General features: G+C 40.2%; 1 protein-coding gene across 1 annotated transcript in view; it reads right to left on the bottom strand.

Moving 5' to 3' along the window:
* The window catches only part of rnf17 (ring finger protein 17), a 41,913-nt gene that overhangs the window by 2,505 nt on the left and 14,022 nt on the right, over positions 1-25,386 (bottom strand). Inside the window, exons 17-36 of the mRNA XM_085383602.1 lie at positions 24,463-24,625; positions 23,267-23,382; positions 22,673-22,790; positions 22,457-22,574; positions 20,960-21,211; positions 15,558-15,705; positions 15,031-15,143; positions 14,558-14,648; positions 13,423-13,544; positions 12,965-13,151; positions 12,738-12,849; positions 12,271-12,434; positions 11,310-11,429; positions 5,056-5,136; positions 4,842-4,964; positions 4,704-4,760; positions 4,319-4,429; positions 4,071-4,194; positions 1,173-1,308; positions 397-583 (exon numbers count right to left, since the gene is read on the bottom strand). Coding sequence (XP_085239728.1) covers positions 397-583; positions 1,173-1,308; positions 4,071-4,194; positions 4,319-4,429; positions 4,704-4,760; positions 4,842-4,964; positions 5,056-5,136; positions 11,310-11,429; positions 12,271-12,434; positions 12,738-12,849; positions 12,965-13,151; positions 13,423-13,544; positions 14,558-14,648; positions 15,031-15,143; positions 15,558-15,705; positions 20,960-21,211; positions 22,457-22,574; positions 22,673-22,790; positions 23,267-23,382; positions 24,463-24,625 — 2,643 coding nt within the window. The remainder of the gene's footprint in view (positions 1-396; positions 584-1,172; positions 1,309-4,070; positions 4,195-4,318; positions 4,430-4,703; positions 4,761-4,841; positions 4,965-5,055; positions 5,137-11,309; positions 11,430-12,270; positions 12,435-12,737; positions 12,850-12,964; positions 13,152-13,422; positions 13,545-14,557; positions 14,649-15,030; positions 15,144-15,557; positions 15,706-20,959; positions 21,212-22,456; positions 22,575-22,672; positions 22,791-23,266; positions 23,383-24,462; positions 24,626-25,386) is intronic.

Genomic DNA, 25,386 nt, shown 5'->3' with positions numbered 1-25,386 from the left:
TGTTTTCTTCTGTATGAAAAGTGAATTACTGATATTACATTTGCTCTTGACCTTTATATATAAACGTATGAAAAATTTGTTTGTATTTACAAAAAAATCAGAAGTGCCACACAGAATAAAAGGGCCATGAAGGCCGTAAATAGGACTGCTAGTAAAAACTGACTTAAGGAAAGCAGGTTTCCATCTGCTGAGAAAACATTTTCAGCAACAACATTTATGTTTGTTGTGTTATCTTAGAGCTCACAGTGAAAGATAACACAGCTAGTTTAGTTTAGTACTGTTTCCAAAAACCTATCATGGCACATTTTTAATGACATTTCTTTAATAAATGAAACTTATGTCTTTTGAATGTAATTTCTTAGTTTTAAAAACAGTTATGTTGTGTGTGTTTCATACCACAACAGAGGCTGTGATGTTTTTGTGTAACAGGTCGATCATTTCCATTGCAGCCTTCATGCTCCATTTGGGGCTGTAGGGCAGCACATTTTCCTCCCTTGTGACACTCGGAGCTTTGAAGCCAGCGACTTTGACTTTTAGTGCCCTACATGGAAACTCCAGCAGCTCAGCTGGCATTTGGCGCAGCCTGCCAGGAAGCAACACATTATGAGAACGCCACTCAACACATCCGCATGTCCACATCATCTGTTTATCAGTAGATAAACCCCATTCAGGGTGGGTCTCAAAGAAATTCAAAGTTAAACAAACAGCAGCTTAAGACTGGAGCCTACATTAAAAGCCAGGATATCTTTTTCTTATCTGGCTTCACTTACACCAACATCAGCAGTCAGGCTAAGCGGTCACATGATGGTGTTTATCAACTGGATTAAGTCACCCTAGGGTTTCTCAAACTAGCTGCGAGTGTGTTCACATAAAACAGAAAGGAATGGCAGCATATGCTCAAATCTCTACTTGCTGATTAATTAATTACCATGATGATTTACCCAGTAAGTGAACCACCTATGTAATACTGAAAACCCAGTTTAACCCAGTGATTTTGTGTCAGCATTGTCACCAGAAGATATATCCCTCTCACTTCTTCTCCACGTCATTTTTCTACGACAAGCCACAAATTTAATGCCTATAAAGTTTTCCAACACTTGGTCTGTAGCATGTTTCTACATTTTCTCATATTTTTCAGAGGAAGTGTGCTAGTAGGATGATAAGATTCATACTTGCTGGTAGGTAGAGTGTCATCAGAGCCAAAATCGACGTGTTGTACCAGGAGCATGACAGGTTCTGCACTGATGAACTTCATCAACCTGGCTCGATAGTACTTTCCATCACTGTACTCAGCGAGACATGGACCACCTGGAAACCACAGAGTGTTGGGAGGCCCCAACTTAGTGAGTCTTGCACAGAATCGGCTGCGACTTGGTGACTGCTTGTCATCCGGTAAAAAGCAACAGTATTCCTTGCTTTAAGCTAGAGCTGGGCGATAGAACGATAACGATATGTATTGCGAAATAACTTTCTCGATAGAAAAATTAAACTATTGCGATAGGCCTCATCCCTCTTGTCCTCTTTAAAAAAAAAAAACAAACAAAAAAAAACAAACAGCCAATCCAAATTAAGTAGCGCAGAGCCGAACCAATCACAGCCGCAGCGTCGCGTCACGTGACTTGTTACGTACAGCACAAGTCCCAAGCCGGTGTTCTGACAAACCATCCTACTTTGGCAAAACGTGCTACCGTAAGTAGTTTATGCACATTTCTGCTGTCACAGAGTCATTCCAGCATCAATTTAAGTAGGTATGACGGTTTGCCACTTAACTTTGCCCATCAGAGTATGCTTGTAGCTCATATGCATACAGCCAGAATGGTTTGCCACTTCATTTTACCCGTTAAAGTATGCTTGTAGGTAACATTCACAAAGGTAGCATGGTTTGGCACTTAATTTTACCAGTCAGAGTATGTGTGTAGCTGTTATTAACAAAGGTAGGATGATTTGCCACTGAATTTTAGCTGTTAAAGTACGCTTCTAGCTCATATTCAGAAAGGTAGGATGGTTCGCCACTGAAATGTAGCTATTAAAGTATGCTTCTAGCTCAGATTAACAAAAGTAGCACGATTTGCCACAAAATTTTAGCAGTTTAAGTATGCTTGTAGGTGACATTCACAAAGGTAGGTGGGTTTGGCAGTTAATTTTACCGGTCAGAGTATTTTTCTAGCTAATATTCACAAAAGGTAGGACAATTTGCCACTGAATTTCGTGTTGTGCGCAGAAACAACGCGTAGGATGGTTTGCCAGGTAGGATGGATTCCCAGAACACCGGCGCCGCACGTATTTGTTTGGCAAGCAGCCAGCCGCCGTGCCGCCCGGGTAATGGAGGAAATGAGTGTGCCGACTAGAGAAAAATCAACAGAGCGTGACCGAAGGTTACCGAAGAGAAAACAGATGATGGTTCCAATGCAGGAGAGATTGTCGAGCGGAAGAGCCATAGAAGTTCCGTAATGTGAAGGTATTTCGGCTATTTCAAGTCTGACAAAAAACAGAGTAGCGTGCACTGTAAATTGTGCCGAAAGCAAGTCTGGTAATACAATAAAGCGGTGCAGCTCAATCTCTGACTGAAAGTGCTAATTCGTCATTCGGCTTTTGTCAGACTAAAGTAACTGTTAAAACTGTTTGAAAAGCTCAGCTATACAACAAGGAGAGATTGAGAATTTCCTTTTAGTTCTCAGTTTATTTGATACTGACAAAAGTTAGTCAGTTTTGTCTGTTCTTCTGTAAAACAAACTAAGATTTATTTTTAGAATTAATATTTTGTTTCTAAGTGGAATTGACAATTTAGTCTGTTTCGTTTGTTCTATTTTGAAACTTAAACGCTTTAGCGGCTGCCTTTTGTGTAGTTTGCAATATTTGCCTTTATTTATCTGAAAAAGTCATGTTCCTTAAGTACATCTACCCTGTTGAACTTATTATGGGAAATAAATATTTAAATAAAAACAAGCTGCTGATTATTTCACATTTTACTTGTGAGCAACGGCACATTTAAATCTTACAAATATAGTTATTTGGCTTATATCGTGATATATATCGTTATTGCCTGAAATGAAAAAAACATCGTGATATGAAAAAATCTTATATCGCCCAGCTCTACTTTAAGCCATCTTCAGTGTGTGAACAGATACATGAATAGAGGAGGGAGAGGAGGGGGAAATCAAGCATGTCACTGAAACACGAAAAGCCACATTAACATTTGATGAAATGCTACATGCATGGTAAACATTGCGTATATTTCCAAAGATGGGGACCACCAAGTACAAATACTTTGTTATTGTAGTTAAGATGTAGAATTTTCAAGTATCTGTACTTAACTGGAGTATTTATTTTTCTGACAACCTTTTACTTTTTTAAACAAATCTCTCTTCTTAAAACTCTACATTTTCAAAATGGGTACATTACTAACTCATTAAGGTTTGTTATTTTCTGTGACTGCACATCTTGACAATTCTAATAGATTTAAATCTAAATGAAGGAAACATTAACACATCCTACTGGTGTATCCATCACTGTTGCCTTCTGTCAGCGAAGAAAGAGGCAAAAATCATACGATTTATACATCATTGACAGCACTAAACTCAGAGGTTAAAATGAGCCCTAATGAGCTACAACAGTGTTTTTGGTGTTGAAGTCCACAAGTTGTGGTCATGGTCATCATCTAGCTAATGCACATAAAGAGTGTAGGACTTATTTTAGGTGACAAGTAATTTCAATATTTTGACATTTCTAAAGGGGTCAGAATACCCTCTGCATTGGTCACGTTGCGCACCTCTGTAACATCATCACACAGTCACTACTATTTATGCCCACCATTAAGGCACAGGAAGCTGCTGCAGTATTCTCCTGAACGATAGGTGTCGCTGCTTAGACAGCACTGCCACATAATCGCTATTACAGGAAGGTAAGAAGTCAAAACTGGAGGCAAAGACTTTGCAGTGTGAATGAATCTCCACATCTGCTTAAGTAAAGAATATCTGTGCTTCTAATATCTCTGTTCATTTCAGATATATCTCAAAGATGTTACTTGCTTAAATCTTTTAAATCTGTGTCTGGATAAAGTGAAACATTACCCTCGGGGAAGTTGCTAAGTCGTGGCAGCGTGTCAATGTTTCTATTGATTCTGGTCAAAGCTTCATCTAGAGACTCTCCGTTAACCTTTACATCAGCCGTTCCTTCCAAAGGCCACAGGAAGAGCTGCAGGGGAAACAGAACAATCTCTTATTAACAACATTATTCTTATCCGCTTTGTTTATTATAAACATTTTTTAATATGACAACAGGAATTATGTATATAATTTATAATGTAGAGAGTCGCTACCTCATTGGGGGTACACATATGCTTGACCACAACTTTAAAGTGCTCCCCCTCCTGTTGCAAGTTCGGGTAGGTAAAGGACCCCAGCATTAGTTCCTCCGGGTCTCTCAAACCCTGAAAACACATCATCATTATTGGTCCTATACCCCATCTGCACACTAGGTGGAGTAGAGACTCTGATGCATCTACATAGGATCTATTTATGCACACTATAACACAGGAAACAGATTTAAAGCATAACTTGCTTTAATTACTGTAAAAAGCTTACAGCTTGAGTAATATTATAGGTCTTATAATATCAATGAAAACTGCCCCCAGGTACATGAGAAGATGACCTTGATGGTGAGATCAGCCAAATTTACACATTTCTTCAGTCTTATTATAATACCTCAGTGTTAATATCCCAGACGTCAAAGACGGGAGCAGTAGGCATCACTGTGAGGTGCTGCAGAGAAGCACACATACTCCTGAGTAAATTACTGGCATTGCTTAATTTCGGAAAAAACAGTCTATCACACACAGAGACCTTATCTGGCGACACAGTCCGATCCATGGAGGCATGTTCATGTTGGCAGAGGATCCTGCTGAGGCTCAAACCATCTATGAAGAGCTCAACAGTGACAGGTCCTCTTGGATCAGCTGGCAGCTCCTACCACACGAAAACAAATGCACACAAGGGATCATATACATATAATTGTCCACATATGTTTATAAACAATGACTCATTTGTGCATTTTTACCACAACGTTCATATCCACACTGCGGTTTAGTAACACCTCTCTCATCAAGGCCACTGCATCCTGCTGCCATTTACCACCAACCTGAAGAAACAGAGGCACAAAAGTAGAATTATTTCCACTTTGATTCTATTGTATTCAAGAAAAACATTGTAATTAGGCTCTCATTTTAGAAACTATAACTGGCTTTATGGAGGAGGTAATCTTCTGCTGCTCTTCAGGGATAAACATTTATTCCATCAGCAGTCTTTTTTTTTTTTTTTTTTTTTTATTTAACTTTTTCCCCCAACAAATATAAGACTGGTTCACATCCAAAATAATAACACTACACAGCACTAGAATATTACAACATTATGTCCATAACTGTTGTCCTCTAGGATCCAGTTTATAGGTTACTCCCAGTGCTTCCAGTGGTCTCTTCCATTTGTCCACAAAAATTCGGGAGCTCCCATCAATATAATGTCCCAGCCTGATCAGAGTCATAACTTCAATGATGAGCGACTTCCATAGAGAAATGGAGGGAGGCTCAGCCCCCACCCATCTCAACATAATGCTTTTCCTGGCCAACATCAACAGTGACTGAATTACATGCTCATGTTGTACCAGTGAGACAGGAATATATCCCAATATACACATTAATGGGTTTTCTGTCACCTGATGACCAATGGCTGTACTAATATTGGCGCAGACCTCCAAAATGACTGAATAATAGCACATTCCCACAAGCAGTGGAATCTAGTGCCCACTCTGACCTTACACTTGAGACAGTTTGGAGATATTCCCATATTATACTTACTATGAATATACGGAGAAATATACACATTGTGCAAAATTTTGTACTGCAGTTCTTTAAATCGGTTACAAACAGAGATTTTGGATGGAAGGAGCAAAATTTTGTCCCATGCCTGTATATCTATTTCACATTTAAGCAGCGTCCCCCAAGATTTTCTCAACCATGCCAGTTTATCCACAATTAGGGCATAAATCTCGGAATAAAACTTTGATACAAAATGTTTATGCTCCCTATTATCCAGAAAAAATTTCTCCAACCGAAAAGAGACAGTTGAGATTTGTAATGATTTAGCATTTTTTAACACATAATTTCTCAATTGCAAATACTTATAAAACTCAGTCTTTGACATAGAATACTGGGACTTCAAGGATTCAAATGATTTAAACTCACCATGTTTAAAGACGTCATAAAACCTCTTTACACCTACTTTATGCCATCCCACAAAGCTTGACCCTATGTTTTGTGGCAGAAGGTCTGGATTATTTATAAACGTTGACAAGATATTAAACAGAAGACTACTGTTAAAAATTTTTCTCAGTTTTCCCCACGTCCACATAGCATTATATATCAGTGGGTTATGCTTTATTACGTGAGGTAAGTCATTTAGACGTTTCCCTAAGAAGTTAACAGGTGAGGATGGTTTACATAATACTTCCTCAATATTTAGCCATGGCAGATCAGAATGTTCATGTATCCAGGAAGAAAGAACCCTCGCTTGTGTTGAGAGGACATAATTTTCTATGTTTGGCACTCCCCACCCGCCCAGATCTTTCGGTAACTGTAGTGTCTCCAATTTAATTTTGGGTTTTCTTCCTGCCCAAATGAAATCCACTATAGCCTTGTTAATTACTTTAATATCTTCTGATTTCAAGATTGCAAACAACATGCCTGTGGGATATAATATTTTCGGTAGGATTACCATTTTAATGAGATTTATTCTTCCCAAAAATGATATCGGAAGTGATCTCCATCTTGTCAGCATCTCCCGAAGATCTTGAACCATTCCATTAATATTTTCTCTATACAAGTGTCCAACATTTGGTGTAACTTTAACTCCCAAATATACAAAACCTGATGGTGCCCAATGAAAAGGTTTAACATATAAAGGTTCATTATCCCCTCCACTACACAAAGTCATTATAACAGATTTATCAAAATTTACTTTGTATCCAGATATAAGACCAAAGTCCTTGATACACCTAATAAGAACGGGTAAAGAGTTAACCGGGTCAGTCAGTGTCAGAAGAATATCGTCTGCATAAAGCAGAATTTTATGTTGTCTATCCCCAATTTTAACTCCAAGAACACTTGGATTTTGTCTAATGGCCATGGCCAAGGGCTCGATGGCCAAAGCAAATAATAGTGGTGACAATGGGCTACCTTGTGCTGTACCTCTGCTCAGTGAAAATGGGGAAGATAACAAGCCGTTAGTTAACACAGATGCTATTGGTGATTTGTATATAATTTTGATCCACCCCAGAAAGTTTTTTCCAAACCCAAATCTTCTCATTATTTCAAACATATATTCCCATTCAATTCTATCGAATGCCTTTTCGGCATCCATAGAGACAACAACCCCAGGGATCTGATGAAAATTTAAAAAATGAATAATATTAAATAGGCGTAGAGTATTATTATAAGAATTCCTCCCCTTAATAAAGCCTGTCTGATCAGCATGCACGATAGAGCACATTACTTTTTCTAGCCTAAGAGCCAGTATCTTTGAAAGTATCTTATTATCAGCACCAAGAAGGCTAATAGTGTCATGGTCCTGAGTCTGAGGACTCAGTGTTTTGTGTTTCCTTATGCTTTTGTTCATTCAGAGTGTGTATTCTGTTGTTATTTTGCCATTTGTTAGGTTTCTGTTCTTTGCCTGCCTGCTCCCACTTCTCTGTGTTCCCTCTGTCTGTCCATGGTGTTATTGTGTCTGCTCATGAGTCTGCCTGTCAAGTTCAGTGTCCTGTCTGGTTCTCTGTCTGTTAATTTCCTGTTTTATTCTGAAGGTTCATGTCTGATGTGAGTGTGTTCAGTTTACATTTCCCCTGTCCCGTCAGCTCTGATTTCTCCCAGCTGTGTTGCCCTCCTGTCTCTTATCCCCTGATTACTGGTGTGTGTATTTAAGCCCTGTGTGTTCTCCTGCCTGTTGCCGGTTCGTCTGTATTACTCCATGTAAGTCCGCGCTTTTCTGCATTCATCTGTGTCTCTCTGCGTTTTTGTATCCTCCGTCAGTCTGCGTCTCTCTGCCTTTCACCCTGTGTCCTGTGGATTTCTAGTTGCTCTTTAGTTTTCCCAGTTTAGGTTTCCGTTAGTTTGTCTCATTATTCGTTTTCTGTTCCCGCCACTGACACCTTGTAAATAAACTCCACTAATCTTTTCATACACTGCTTGCTCTTGGGTCCTTTTTCCAACTCCACACGGCTCGCCTCGGCAGCCGTGACAAATAGGCCTGTAAGATGAGCATGACTCTGGATTTTTATCTTTTTTAGCTATCAATGTTATATTAGCCTGGTACATAGATTCTGGGAGTTTCGATTCTTCAAATGCTTTATTAAAAACCCTTAATAATAAACTATTTAACTTCATTTTCATTACCTTAAAAAATTCTACTGGGAAACCATCTGCCCCAGGACATTTCCCTGACTTGAGTGCTTTATCCACCTCTATCATTGTTATGGGTGACTCCAGCAGGCTTACCTGATCTTCAGAAAGCTGAGGGAATACTAAGTCGTTTAGGAAGAAGCCTGAGTTAAGCCTTGTTATGTCCATCTCAGATTGATATAAGTTTGTATAGAATTCTCTGAAGCACTCATTAATCTGACGGTTTCCTACTTGTCTTTCACCATTCACATCCACAATAGCTGTGATAAAGGAACTTGATGGAGTATTCCTTGCAAGACGAGCCAGAAAGCGGTTAGGCTTACTAGCTGATTCAAAAAGCTGTTGTCTGGCAAGAAGGACATCTCTTTCAGCCTTTCGCATTATCAAATTACGCAAAGATGTCCTGGCAATATTAAGCTCACTTAATGTTTCAGCTGATTTTGTTACATAGTATTGTTTCTCCAGCTTTTTTTATATTATTCTCGATCTCTAACTGCCTTATTAATCGTTGCTTCCTTTTATGACTTGTGTATGAAATAATCATCCCTCTCATGTAAGCCTTATAGCTATCCCATAAAGTTCTCGTGTCTATCTCCTCTTTATCATTTATTTCTAAGAATACTGTTGTTTGCTCTGTTGTGAAATGTATAAATTTCTCATCCAAAAGAGACAGTGTGCTCATCTTCCAAGACCTAGAGCGCTCAATATGTCTCATGGGTTGAATGGTTAAGACAACAGGAGCATGGTCAGAGAGACCTATATGACCAATATTTACCTGCTGAACTAACTGACTGATACACTTGGACATAAAAATATAATCTATACGAGATGCTGACAAGTGAGGGTTAGAATGGAAAGTGTACTCCTTAGATAGTGGATTATAGTGTCGCCAGACATCTATAAGGTCAAGCTCATTTATAATTTGCCAAAGGGCTTTGGAGTTTTTGGTCAAGATAGATTGTGGGGGAAATTTATCCATTTTAGGGCATAAAACACAGTTAAAGTCACCCGCTAATATTATATTAGCACAGTCCATGTCCACTAATTGACTAAATAATACCGTATAAAATTCGCCATCCTGTGCATTCGGCGCATATATATTACCTAGGAGAACAGTTTCCCCATGCAACATCCCTTTAACCAATATATATCTTCCTTCATTGTCCTTGTGAGTGGCTGTAACATTGAAGGGAAGATTTTTGTGTATAAGGGTAATAACCCCCCTTTTATTTGTGGAGTAGGATGAGAAAAAAATTTGACCAACCCATTCTCTACAGTATTTTCTGTGTTCATCATCTGTCAAATGGGTTTCTTGCAAAAAGCAATGCGAGTCAAATCTTTCTTCAGAGAATTTAAAATGGACTTTTTTTTCACCACATTGTTGGACCCTTTAACATTCCAAGTACTTATCTTAACTGACATATAGGAAAAGTAATGTATATATTGTGCTGTTTACATATTTAACCAAATCTACATTTGACCAGTCTGAGCCTATTAACCAAAATAATTGAGCATAAAACAAGAACACTGGTTCCCAGCAAAACCTGAACACAAAGCCTGGAAACCTCAACCCTCCCCAACACAAATAACACAAAATAACAAAAAATAAATTACACATCTAGATGTACCCTACTCTAAAGTACAGCTGTGGGGGGCCACAAACGCGTAACATCCCTGCACTGGAGTGTATGTCAAAAATCAAAGTATACTCTATACCGTAGCTCGTTATCAATACTATAATGCTGTAAGCCTTGAGTTTGTAACTTACGTTACAATGACGCTGTCGTGCACCAACAGTTTATTTAGGTCTTGGCAATTTGCTCATATAGTCCTTGACGTCCTGGGTGGTCGCGAGGGAGATGCTGGTGCCATCGGGGTTAAATATTTTAATGATGGCTGGATAAAGGAAGGAATATTTGATCCCCGCCTCTCGGAGAGCTTTACGCGCATTCGCCGACTCCTTTCTCTTTCGAGCCACCTCGGCGGAGAAATCCTGATAGAAGGATACTTTTCCTGCCTCTGTGTTTACGGTACCTTTAGCCCTGGCAGCCTGGAGAATCCTCTGTGTATCGGTGTAGTAATGAAGCCGGACCAGTACTGCACGCGGTCCCTCTGTGCCGGTAAGCCTCATAGGTGGTCCAGTGTGATGGGCTCTGTCGACTGTAATGGCACCCTGTTGAAGGCCCAGGACTTCTGGTATCCATTTTTTTAAAAAGTCCACTGGTGCTCTGCCCTCCGCGCCTTCCTTTATCCCGACAATCCTCACGTTCTGCCGCCGGCTCTGATTCTCAAAGCTTTCCAGACGCTCCATGGCCTTCTTAAGCTGGGTCTCGAGAGCGGCAATACGTGGCTCATTTGTAGCCGTGACATCTTCCAAGTCCGAGACCCGCTGCTCCACGGTTTCCATTCTTTCTATCAGATTGTCGAATTTCTCGGTGAGCTCGTTTATTGGATTTATGACTTCGGATATCTTGATATCCATATACTTGGATATGTTAGAAGTCACCTTGTCCACAATCACGTCATCCCGCAGTGTACTTAGTGCATCCTCAGCGTCGCACATGGTCTCCTTTTCGGGGCAATTGCTAGCTACCAGGTCACTGCTAGCTTTTGCTTTGACTCCACGTTTGCCCATTTCTCTCTTTTTGCTTGATCCAGGGTGTGCGAAAAACTCGTCTAGAGACATTATATAGATATTCGAGGCAACTTGTTGGCAAAAATGAGCTAAAATACCAATATTTTACAGCTGTCCAGTGCAGAGCTCATAAACTCACGTCTGCTCAGCTCGACGCATCACGTGACATCAGCAGTCTTTTTAAAAAAAAATAAAAGATGGATGGAGTGACAGACACAATCTCTTCCTTACAGGGTTGATGCCAAGCAGCTGGCAGATCATGCAGAGCTGAGGTACATCGTCACACAGGAGGATGGGGTACACATGAACCACCGGGATGTTCTCCACCAGACCATAATCGACATACTGCACCTGGTAATATAAACATGAACAAAAGTTGTATTAACGTACCATCAAATGAATGTTTTTAAATGTTATATGCAGTTTAGCATATAATATTGGTAAATGGACTGGTTCTTATATAGTGCTTTATACAATTTGTTCATTCACCCAATCAGACCCATTCACACAAGCACTTTTCTAAGTTGTCAGTGCTACCTAACTAACATTCATACACATTCACACTCTGATGCATGCATCGGAGAGCAACCTGGGGTTGGTATCTTCCCAAGGATATTTGGCATGGAGACTGGAGCAGACTGGGATCGAACCAACAACCTTCCATTTAGTGACCCGCTCTACTACCTGAGCTACAGCTGCCATTGATGACATATTGTAGTTGGAATATCAGAGATTATTCCATCAAGTGTAACTATTGATGGTAATACTAAATAAGCAACATATATTACTTTTTATATCACTAAAGCTAAAAATACAGTCAATTTATACTCAGTATCTTACAGAAATCTATCCATTGTCTGGCCTTGGTTTTAGCTTTTCTCTTGTTTAAATGGAATTCCCGACCTCCTGATTTAAGAAACATCTCTTCCTTCTCTCTCTTTAAGTCCAAACTCAGAACCCACTTGTACAAAATAGCTTATCCCACATAACCTTTCCACTCTCCTATTTCATTTGTTTATGTCTTATGCTTTTGTGATTCTGTAAACTTCTTGCTTTTATGTCGCTTTTATTCTACTGTGTACAGCGACCTTGAGTGTTTTGAAAGGCGCTTTCAAATAAAATGTATTATTTATTATTATTAAATGCAAAATGCATTTACTTTAAAAGCACTAAAGGAAATAAAAAAATGGACCTTAACATGCCCTCCCAGCACTTCCAACAGCTGTCCTCGGTACCACAACATGTCAGGTCCAATGACAGCACAGCCCAAGACTGATTTCCAGGTGTAGGGCTTCTGTCTGGGCAATGCCTTCATGCTCTGCTGAATCCTCTCCTTAAGCTGCTCCAGCTGATAACCTGACAGATGACAAAATATACTTTAACTTTCACTTTAGACAGGTACACTTAATCAACCTAATACAATAGAACAGATACAAACAGCAGCACTTTCCAGGCCTATTAATGACTGTTTTTAACAACAGGACTGTTCTTAAGGTCCAGCCCTGACAGCTAACTTTGACAGTTACTTCTATTTAAAGCATATGCAGCGCAGTTAATATATTTTAAGCCCAATTTCCTTTCTATGATAAGATGTAAGCTATGCAAGTATGTAGAGGTAAAAAAATATAAATAAAAATAATGGCGTGATCTTTTGTGTACCTGCATTTTGTGTTCTCACATAAATGAGACCGTCCTCTCCAACAGCAGAAATGCTTATCTGAATGTGACCAAGACATGGCAGCTCTGGGGGTTGGTACAATGAAGTCTTTACCTGCATACACAGACACACACAAATATTGGCTTGGAGAATTATTATATACCACATTATCATTAATGACATTTTTGTCTATTTTTATAACACAAAATCTTGGTGTGTGCATAATCACCTTCTCAGCTGTCATAATGGAGCGAGGGGCTGGTTTTGGAGGCATGTGACCACTGACAGTGGATGACTGGAAGGGGAAGGAAATAACAGGAACAGATGGGGAACTGGTTTCTGTCTCACTCTTGTTTTGTACCTCTCTCACTGTAGATGGTGGATCCATGTCTTTGGGTTGCTGAACATTAATATTGCTGCAACAGGGCAAAGCCACAAACAAAAGACAGGATATACATTAGAAACATTTGCTTAAACTGGAATATCAACTAGTGGTTATAAAATAAATAAATAAACTCTGCTGTGTCTGGTTTTCTTATATTTACAATATTTCTGATGTTTTGCAATGTCTACCAGAAGTACAGGGATTCAGAAGAGGTTAAGAGAGATTATTTGGAGAAGGAGAATAAGCCTGTGCACACCAACACACCTGACCCCACAATGCATGTGGAACATGCACTCACACACCTTGGTTTTCTTTGCCTGAGCGCGAGGCCTTCACTAACCAGAAAATCTGCAATGCTGATAAACTCTCCCATTCTATTGGAGCAGAACAAAGTGACAGGTACTGGACGCTCATCTGTTAACTCCTTGAAAATGAGAAAGTAGTAGAGAGAAACATACTTTGAAAAGCAGAAAAACAAACAAACAAACACCCCCACCCAAAAAAACAGGCAAAAATCAAAGTAGAAAGAAACTGGGCGTGTCACTACCCGATCCGTACTGGAAACCCGATCGGTACCCCGCATGCGTGAAAGGTGTCTACTTCCGGTCGAAGCATTTTACGATAGTTACAGGTCAGAGTATCTGTTAAGATGTTAAGAATAACAAGTATCTCTTAACATGTTTCCGATAATGAAACATTTAATATAATGTAGACAAAAATAAAAAAATTAAAAGATAGTGACAGATCGGGATTCCCGATCCTTACTGCGCATGTGCAAAGTCAGACCGTACAAATCGGGTCTACCCGATCCGTACCGCGCATGTGCAGGGGTTTTCTTCTTCTTCTGTTCGTTTAATGGCAGTGTACTCCCCAGTGTACGAGGATACCGCCACCTGCTGACTGAGCGAATGAACCCTATTGTAAACTGAATTAGCGTCATTACAAACGTGTGTTAAATTTGATTTAGTGATAATCGAGTGTGTTTATGCTTGTCTGTGTGGAGAGGATTGTTGGAAAAGTGATGATAATGTCCGCTATCACTGTCAATTGCCAGTAAACACTTCATCTGGCTGCTGAATCTTCACGTGACATATTATAAAGTCTGTATTATTAACTCTGTCATTAGGCACCATTCTTCTTATTTTACGGCGCTGTTGTTCAATCGGGGAACGCTTTCTGTTGAGGAGAAAAGCAAAAATTTGTTGCGGATACGGATTATTCATTGTTTAAATGTCCTGGTAGTCGAAAAGGAGGCAGAGCTGCCGAGAAATGCTAGGAGCTAACTGGGCGCTAACCGTATCATTCAAATGTATTGAATGTCGCAATGTTGGCAAAGAGAGGAAGTGACGTAAGATTTGCGCATGCGGGGTACCGATCGGGTTTCCGGTATGGATCGGGTAGTGACAGGGCGATAACGGGTGGAAAAGACAGGAAGACCTTGATCGTCATAACAGCCGAGGCTCCTGTCAAGTAATAGGAGAATGAGTCACAGGCTGTATTTGTCCAGGTAGATCGGCCTCCCGTGGGCCTAAAAGGGACAAAGAGCAAATAAAAAGAAAAAGTGAGAAAGAAACACAAACTGGAGTAGTACACCTTTTATCCAAACCAGAGTACTGAAACTGTATGGCAGCAAAATCAAGCTGTCACATTATAGTAAAACTAATGGGGACACATCTATATACACCATCACAAAACTGTAACAGCACATTAACTGATTAAAAACTTTAAAAAAATCAGAGGTTTACTGGTTAACATAACTACTATGATTATTATTATTATTACTACTGTCAAATTGTCATACTGTGACATTACATTTAAATTAAACAACCTGGCCCTACTTCTTATTGGCAAATATATTATACGTGTCCTTGTTTGTAATTAAACTCTGTGAGTGTCTGTGTGTGTGTAACCTGATGTCGTTAAGAGTGCACTCAAGTGCTAGGGAGCCAATCAAGGAAGATGGCAACGGTCGCAGGTTACTGACATCGATCTTCATCATCTTTCCGTGATCACACAGTCTCACCTGGTACCAGCCAGCAAAGACATAATCAGTGTTGATAATGCTATAATTATGCATTTAAAGAGAAATTCTAGTATGTCTGGACAGCTGTTATGAATCAATGGTTTGACCTCATTTTGCACCCTTAGAGGTAACAGAAAAAGTCATGCATAACAATGTAAATCAGAGGAGTCCTACAACCTTCCCATTAAAAAATAAATAAATTAAAAAAATCAACAAATCTTTATTATCTGAAAGTATCAAGCTACAGTTACTATTATATTCAACTGCAAATGATATACATCTCTGCCAACATGCAGTTTGTTGGATTTAAAAAAAAAGATTATTTACATGTAATACTGACTTTCAGTGCCATTTAACTCTTGGATTAAAAGAAAATAGTTTGATGGTGTTTTTTGGGAGCAACACTTGTTTTACCTCTGCACTGTCGCTAGATGTGACGTCAGAGCATATCTGTGCTCTCTCCCAAACTCCATTGAAGAGTGCAGCACAGTACATGTCTGCCTTCCATTCCACATCCTGGGGCTCTATTCGTGCACACTCCTGCTTTACCAGTTCACATATCCTGAAAAAACAAGCAACATGACAGTATATATAACTCCAAAGGGGTGTCAGGACCTCCTTAACAACTGTAGAGTAACTTTATGAATTTACAACATAAAGTGCCTTGAGGCCCAACACCTGTTCTTTTTTCCTCCACACAGTTTCCTCAATTTTTAAATGAACATGCTGCACACAATGGCAAGATATGTCAATTTTTCTATTAATATTAATTCTATTAATTTTCTATTTATATCTGTCGACTATTTGAAAAAACATGGTTGTGCAAAAATAGTATTACATCTTTAGTGTTTTTCATACATCCAACTAAAGAAATGGAACAAACGATGTGTTTTGGCTGCTACTATAAAAGTTCTGATACAATTTAAAATTAATTATTTGCTTTTCCTGCCTTGAGTTGGCCATTTTTTTAATGCTTGAATGATTCAGAGATCAGTTTTAAGTGACTTAAGCAAAAAACATTACAATGAAAATGATAAGGTACAAAGAGCGGACTGGAGAACCCAAGACCACTTAAAAATGACAAGAATGTCTGGAAGTAAAATAGAAAGAAACAAGAAGAGGGTCAAAACATTTACACAGTATTATATTATGGGAGTAACAACCAACTGCTTTATATGTTGTGATTTGTGTGTTGGTGCTCAATAAGAAGAGGGAGGAAAAAACAAAACAAAACAAAAAAACCCAGTTCAGTTCTTGACTTGCATTTCAAGTCTCCTTTGTCCCACACGCCATCAGACTGTTTAACTCCTCTCTGGAGGGGAGAGGGAGGGGAAACAGGAGGACAAAGGAGGGGGGAACAACTAAGCTGTAGTGCCTCTTCACCTCACTGTGCAATACCTTTTGTGCAATACTTTTGTAAATAGTCAACAGTGCAATAGACCTCAATACTTGAAATGTGCAATTCACTTGTATTTTTATTTTTTATTCCTATTTATTCTATTTATCCCCTTCGTATATTTTATTTATATTGTCTCTGTATTTATATACGTGTGTGTGTGTGTGTGTGTGTGTGTGTGTGTGTGTGTGTGTGTGTGTGTATATATATATATATATAATATTCTGTAACTCTGTAACTTCTGTCGGTGCTGTGCTTTTTTGGAAATCGAATTTCCCAGAGGAACCCACCCGAGGGATTAATAAAGTTCTATCTAATCTAATCTAATCTAAGTCAGCCAGCCAACCTATCATACAATAAAACAGCTAAATCTAATTAATCTACAACCTAAATTACTTGTCAAGATACTAATTGGCTCAGCCTAGATCCAGACTTAAATCTAGGGGTGACCGCGCTTTTGCCCTGGTTGCACCTAATCTGTGGAACAACCTTCCCATTGCTATCCATGCGTCAGACTCCATTTTATCTTTTAAATCCCATTTAAAAACTCACTTATTCAACATAGCTTTTCCATCTACAGTGGGGCAAAAAAGTATTTAGTCAGCCACCAATTGTGCAAGTTCCCCCACTTAAAATGATGACAGAGGTCAGTAATTTGCACCAGAGGTACACTTCTGTGAGAGACAGAATGTGAAAAAAAAAATCCATGAATCCACATGGTAGGATTTGTAAAGAATTTATTCGTAAATCAGGGTGGAAAATAAGTATTTGGTCAATAACAAAAATACAACTCAATACTTTGTAACATAACCTTTGTTGGCAATAACAGAGGTCAAACGTTTACTATAGGTCTTTACCAGGTTTGCACACACAGTAGCTGGTATTTTGGCCCATTCCTCCATGCAGATCTTCTCGAGAGCAGTGATGTTTTGGGGCTGTCGCCGAGCAACACGGACTTTCAACTCCCGCCACAGATTTTCTATGGGGTTGAGGTCTGGAGACTGGCTAGGCCACTCCAGGACTTTCAAATGCTTCTTACGGAGCCACTTTGTTGCCCGGGCGGTGTGTTTTGGATCATTGTCGTGTTGGAAGACCCAGCCTCGTTTCATCTTCAAAGTTCTCACTGATGGAAGGAGGTTTTGGCTCAAAATCTCACGATACATGGCCCCATTCATTCTGTCCTTAACACGGATCAGTCGTCCTGTCCCCTTGGCAGAAAAACAGCCCCATAGCATGATGTTTCCACCCCCATGCTTCACAGTAGGTATGGTGTTCTTGGGATGCAACTCAGTATTCTTCTTCCTCCAAACACGACGAGTTGAGTTTATACCACAAAGTTCTACTTTGGTTTCATCTGACCACATGACATTCTCCCAATCCTCTGCTGTATCATCCATGTGCTCTCTGGCAAACTTCAGACGGGCCTGGACATGCACTGGCTTCAGCAGCGGAACACGTCTGGCACTGCGGGATTTGATTCCCTGCCGTTGTAGTGTGTTACTGATGGTGACCTTTGTTACTTTGGTCCCAGCTCTCTGCAGGTCATTCACCAGGTCCCCCCGTGTGGTTCTGGGATCTTTGCTCACCGTTCTCATGATCATTTTGACCCCACGGGATGAGATCTTGCGTGGAGCCCCAGATCGAGGGAGATTATCAGTGGTCTTGTATGTCTTCCATTTTCTGATGATTGCTCCCACAGTTGATTTTTTCACACCAAGCTGCTTGCCTATTGTAGATTCACTCTTCCCAGTCTGGTGCAGGTCTACAATACTTTTCCTGGTGTCCTTCGAAAGCTCTTTGGTCTTGGCCATGGCGGAGTTTGGAGTCTGTTTTTCAATAGATTCGACACCACAGTGTCTGCTCCCACCCCCACAACCTCACCTGCAGTCAGCCTGGAATCCAGAGCCACACCACTGTGCCAGCCTCTCTCTTCACATGTTGCCTCCTGTGAGATTCCTGACACCCCTCCCCCACCCATCACCTTCACTCAATACCAGGTTGAGATGCAAATGAGGAGACTTCACTCAGGCAAGTCTGCTGGACCAGACGGAGTGAGTCCCCTTGTCCTCAAGACCTGTGCCCCCCAGCTGTGTGGAGTCTTTCATAAACTGTTTATGCTGAGTCTGAGTCTGCAGAGGGTCCCGGTGATGTGGAAGACATCATGCCTCGTCCCTGTACCAAAGACGCCTCGTCCCAGTGGCCCCCAGGATTACAGGCCCGTGGCACTGACCTCCCACATCATGAAGACCCTGGAAAGGCTCATCCTGGACCAGCTGCGACCCATAGTAAGACCACATCTGGATCCCCTTCAGTTCGCTTATCAGCCTCGTCTCGGAACAGAGGACGCCATCATCTACCTGCTCAATCGTGTCTACACCCATCTGGACCAGCCGGCGAGCACTGTGAGGGTCATGTTTTTTGACTTTTCCAGTGCTTTCAACACCATCAGGCCGACCCTCCTGGGTGATAAGTTAGCAGCGATGCAGGTGGATGCTTCTCTGGTGTCCTGGATTGTTGATTACCTGACAGGAAGACCACAATATGTACGTCTCCCACAGTGTGTGTCTGACAAGGTGATTAGCAACACAGGGGCACCACAGGGGACTGTCCTCTCCCCCTTCCTCTTCACCCTCTACACCACAGACTTCAGCCACTGCACAGAGACCTGCCATCTTCAGAAGTTTTCTGATGACTCTGCGGTGGTTGGATGCATCAGCAGGGATGATGAGACAGAGTACCGGGCTGTGGTCGACTCCTTTGTCACGTGGTGTGAGCAGAATCATCTGCAGCTCAACGTGGCAAAGACCAAGGAACTGATCGTGGACTTCAGGAAGACCAGGAAACACTTGACCCCTGTTTCAATCCAGGGGGTCAGTGTTGACATTGTGGAGGACTATAAATACCTTGGAGTACACATTGACAATAAACTGGACTGGGCTAAAAACACCACAGCACTTTACAGGAAGGGCCAGAGTCGTCTCTATTTTTTGAGGCGACTGAGGTCCTTCAACATCTGCCAGAAAATGCTGAGGATTTTCTATGAGTCTGTTGTGGCCAGTGCGATCCTCTATGCTGTTGCATGCTGGGGGAGCAGGCTGAGGGTCGCAGATGCCAACAGACTTAATAAACTGATCCGTAAGGCCAGCAATGTTGTGGGGATGGAGCTGGACTCCCTCAAGGTGGTGTCGGAGAGGCGGATGCTGTCCAAGATAAAGACAATGTTGGATAACACCTCCCACCCACTCCATGACATGTTGGTCAGTCACAGGAGCTCGTTCAGTGAGAGACTGAGATTACCGAAAAGCACCACTGAACGACACAGGAAATCATTCCTGCCTGTGGCCATCTCCCTGTACAACGCATCCACTTAACACACTGTTTGCTGCTACAACTACACATGTTTCTTTTCCAAATATTTATTTATAAGTGACTTATGTATGTATGTATGTATGTATATATATGTATATATTGTACTATTCTTAGTTAGCGTATTGTCTTGTCTTGTCTTAATGTTGGTTTAAAATGGAGCACTGTAACAAAAAATAATTTCCCCCAGGGATCAATAAAGTATTCTGATTCTGATTCTGATATACAGATGATGAGTTCAAACAGGTGCCATTCATACAGGTAACGAGTGGGGGACAGAAAAGCTTCTTACAGAAGACGTTACAGGCCTGTGAGAGCCAGAGATTTTCCTTGTTTGAGGTGACCAAATACTTATTTTCCACCCTAATTTACAAATAAATTCTTTACAAATCCTACCATGTGAATTCATGGATTTTTTTTTCACATTCTGTCTCTCACAGTTGAAGTGTACCTCTGGTGCAAATTACTGACCTCTGTCATCATTTTAAGTGGGGGAACTTGCACAATCGGTGGCTGACTAAATACTTTTTTGCCCCACTGTAGTTAGTGTCCCCATTTTATATGTGGTTCAATATTTCATTTATGTACTTCATCTTTTAGCTATATCTGTTCTTAGTAACTTTGTTCTTATATTCCCTTTTATTGCTGTATAATTAGTGCCCTCAACCTGATGACAAATGTAGTACTTTGTTTTATTTGTATTGTACTAATAACTGCTAACAGGACTAAGTAGTAAAGAATGAGCATTTTGAGTATGAGTATAGAAATAAAAGGTGAATCAAATAGACCATTACGGCAAGTCTGGGATGGTCAATTTGGTAAAGTAAATCCGTTGGGTATCTTTCTTCGCCTTTAGACAATAATTCTGATGGCAAAAGAACCAAACGGGACAGGCAAAAAAAAAAAAAAAATTATCTGTACTTTTCTATACTCATACTCTTGTATGAGTATAGAAAAGTACAGATAATTCTTGGATGAATGACCTATCTGTATAAATATTTCATTCAAGAAAATGATATAATCATAATGACCGTCTTGCTTTTTCAAAGCTGACCTTTTGAGCTGAGAGTCGTACTGGGCGAAGCGGACATAGAAGCTGCTTGGAGAGTTGACATGGCAGACTCTCACTTTCAGGTCTTTGAGTTGGGCAGGGAGCTTCAGCTGAGGCTCAATTGGGTCCTCTTTTTGGTTTCCAGAGATTATTTGGTCTGGGACGTCAACTAGCCCTGTTGCTAATCCAACCTCAAGTGGAGGGTCCCATATGGCTGAATCATCACCAGAGGGCCAGGCATTCTTAGGGTTCAGGCTACATCAGAAGGGACGTAAGTGGACAGTGACAGAAGAAAATTAAGTGAACTGGAAACAATGTACATTAAATTGGCAGAAAAGTGCAATGATTGATTGTAAGGAACAAAACAAAGAACAAACCCCCCCACCCCCCAAAAAAAATATAAATAAAGAGGCACAACAAGCACAAGATACATTAAATTCTTAAAGTTAGAGCATGAAAAATACTGCATCATTTGACTGCAGTTAATTGAGTTTGTTTTCTTACCCCTCCGAACTCAAGAACATAATCCTAGCTACGGTGGCTGCTGTTCATCTTTAGTGAATGTTGAATGTCAGTCCCCTGTTTACCTCGCATCTGCCAATATGTGTTCATGTCTATTTACTGTGGGGGAGGCTATAAAACTTTGTGAGAAGAGCCCGGGGTGAGTCAACGAGTCTGTGCAGCTCACCTCTGTCCAATAACAGCAATACTGAGGTGAGTTGCTGATGATATCCTGAACTCCAGCAAAGAACTGTAACGTTTACTGATAGTTTTAGCCGGAGTTACTGAAACTTTCTTTGAACTTGATCTAAAGTTGTTGGACTGAAAGCGAATAAACTCTAATGCGGTGTGAGAATGTAATGATGAGAAGTGTGACCTTTAGCTTGCATAATGTTAGCTTCTAACCAGCTATAGTTATACCTCATTGTCAGTTGCACAGAGATAGGAGAGACATGTTTATTCTGCTGACATGAAGTAATTGAGACAATATCAGGAATAAATTTGCATATTTATGGAACTTTTCTGACGTTAGGTCATGAGATGAGGCTAGAGGTGAGGAGGAAGAGGATAACCTTATATCCAGATACTGGTAACATTGCCTCTTTTCCTTTTCACTTCTTTGGTGAAGGGCGCCCCTTCTCAGATGGTAAAACATAGATCCCTCATATCTCTAATTAAAATCTGCTTCCACAGCAAGTGAATGTCTACAAGCTCTCTTTTTCTCTGCCTTTGGCGTGCTATGTGGCTGGTCTGTAGCCACATACATGAGCCATGATTAGGGGCAATGGTGATGTCCATCTAAGCCACTGTATTCAAGATTTGGGTTAACATGGCAGCTTCGACTACCCAGTACCCATTTTTAATTGATTAATTCTAAGTTTACAATCATTTCATTATGAGCAATTTGTTGGAAACATTTACCCGCTAATCAAATGAATGCCCTTATTTATCATGAACACTTTCTATTGCAAGTTCTATATCAAACTTGGGAGAACTAACCTCTCTTTGAAGCAGGCCAGCTCCTCTTTGACCAGCAGTTCAGCAATGCTGGTTAGTGGCTCATTCACTTCACCTTGAAACAGTTTGACTGGGAGAGGCTCAGACTTAGGGCCTTGTCCTGGAAGGAGCATACACACAACAAAAGATGACATAAATGGCTTTTTTGTGTGCTATGTTTACAGAGGAACTTATGTTTTACACTTCAATTAACAGTACCTGTAGCTATAATAGTAACCAGTTTTTGGTTGGCTAGGCTGATGAATCTGTTAGTACACGCATCGGTCCAAGACTCTCCATCCACAGGAATCACATCAGACAAACAGCAGTTGATTGCCTGCACACAGGAAGTCATTTCCTGTTGACTTAACCCAACGCTATTCAAAATTTTAACACAATATAAACAAATACACGTACATTTTCATTTTATGATAAAATATTAAACAAAATGCCAAAATAAGGTGGCAAATACACCAGACCAGCCCACCCAAAGCGCTTTGAGGGTCTCGAAAAGCGCTATATAAATGCAATCCATTATTATTATTATTATTATTATTATTATAACTAAACTCTATATGTGGGAAACACTGATAACTTTCAACCTTATCAAGGAGTGAGCACACACCCTCATGTTAGACCATTTTAATTGAACTGAACTGGAGTCAAGAAATGAACTCATTTTACTGGATGATTTTTAGGTATGTTACTTTTGTTCACAACTTACAGATACTGTAGATTCTGTTTACATGCAATAAATTCCGATAATGAATAATAATTAAAAAACAAAAAATACATAAAATTCTGTGGTCTCACCCTTGCAGGAAGGGCAAAGAACTCATCTTTGATCTTCCTCAAGTCGCTGACTGACAAGATTTTCCTGTTGCCTAAGTCAACAAACTGAACCTCCACTTTTCTTCCTCCTGGATGCCCTACACAGACACACGCAGACAAACAGTTACAATAGTGTACAGCAAAAAAATAAATAAAAATGTTTTGCTGAACAAAGGTTTAAGAAAAGGTTGAAGATTAAGTGAAAAAAAAAATTATGTATGAAGAAATATCTTCATGAGAAAACAATGGCTCTGCTAGTCGATAACAAGTATTTGCAGCCTGAAAAATTGCATGGCAATCTGCTAACAACCAAAGAATCACAAGTCTTTGGTGCAGCATTTTCTATGCAACTAAGGAAGAGCCAGAAACCACTGCCAGCCATTTTCCTGTAGCAACCGATGCTTAGAACACATCCAATGTGAGATCAATCTTGAGTCATTTTTGCATGATGTTACACGGCAAACCCCAATACCAACAGCCTAAAATGAAAACCCACAACCTCGACAGCCTTAACTAGTAGCATGCACACTTATAATCATTTTCTGTAAATGTTTCCGTTGTTTTAACAAAGCCAAATGCTTACTGACTCAACCGAATAGTTCCAAAGTTTTAACCTAACCTAAATTAACTCCAGTCGAGGATGAGAACCACGGAATTGTTTTTGTTTTGCTAACAAAAATGCTGCTGCTGTTAAATAAACAAGTCTTTCTGATTAACATTCAGTTGTCATTTTTTTAAAACTTGTAACAGTGCATGTTTTAACTATGCAGCTGTTTAACAAATTATGAAAAATAGAAAATGTAGATTTAGCACCATTTTATCTGTTCAGCTGCTTTTCAAACACTTATGTCCACTAATTACAGATTACAAAAGCCCAAATAATTTAATGCTGTGTGGGACAGGGTTTAGTACGATTTTCTGCCATTTTACTTGTACAGCTGAGAAGAGGGACATAAACTTATTGGTCTCTCTCTTCTCTTACCAACTGTGTGGTAATGCAACCTGCATTCTAGCAGGCGGACTGTGGAAGCAACACAGTAATATCAAATGAGATATTGGGAAAATTACTACTTCCTACTACATTATTATATCAGACCACTAAGAAGTGCTAAATAATAGGTATGGTAAACAGGTAAAAACATTTATTCAATCTTTGACATGCTCACCCACACACTTACCTGTCACCTGAGCTCTGTACCACAGCTTATCATCTAAACGGGCAACACAGGATTGTCCAATCACAGGGCAGTAGATGCTGAGCTTGTCTTCTTCAAGCAATGCAAGATCATTGTAGAACTCTTGAAGCTTGGCTGAGAGCAACATGAACTCCATGTTGTCAACCTGGTGGCGATGTTGGAAGATAGATTCAGTTAACCAATAAGTGTGGGAAAAATTCAAAATGCTATCTCTGTCTCTATAAAATAAATCTATCTGATCGAAAAATCACTCATCTTTGGAAAAGAGAGTTTATTACAGAGAAATGGCTCTTTCCAAAATAAAAGCTATACTATCCGCTTCTTCTGGGCTATATTCTCAGCAGCATATTAAACATATCAGGTCCCCCATAAGGAGAATCCTGTGCTAACGGCTGTCTAAATGACTCGGGTAAAGTTTGTAGCATGCGTGTTTGTTGTTTTGGTCTGCTTCCACTTGTCTTTGCACTAGGATGATGTTGGCGTATATGCGCAGTCATATTCGTTGTGTTCCCACTAGTTCTGTCAGCGTTAATCTCATTAAAATTACATTAACGCCATAACGTGGCAAATCTCCGTTAATGAGTTACCGCGGATCGCCCCGTGCGTGGGTCTGGGCGGCATCAACACGTTAACAAGCTAACTGCGCTGACGCACTAGTTCCCACCAATAGTTGGGTTGCGGTCACGTGGTTCTGATGACGTGCGGAGGCAGCGCGATTTTTGAGTGGAGGGCGGAAGTAAACATGGAGGACACTGTGGAGAGTCAGGAGAGCAGCTATTGTGCAACTTTAGACCCCGTTTCTCGGGAGAGATATAAACAGATAGTTAAAAAATATATCGGACGTGATCCGTATTCTTTGAAAATGTCCGAATACACCACAGAAGTAAAGGATTTGCCTACTATCGA

This window comes from Rhamphochromis longiceps, linkage group LG16 (assembly GCF_057381845.1).
Source record: "Rhamphochromis longiceps isolate RC_006_pf linkage group LG16, R_longiceps_female_GT1.1, whole genome shotgun sequence".
Classification (NCBI taxonomy): Eukaryota; Metazoa; Chordata; class Actinopteri; order Cichliformes; family Cichlidae; genus Rhamphochromis; species Rhamphochromis longiceps.
This window is presented reverse-complemented; position numbering and strand designations above follow the sequence as displayed.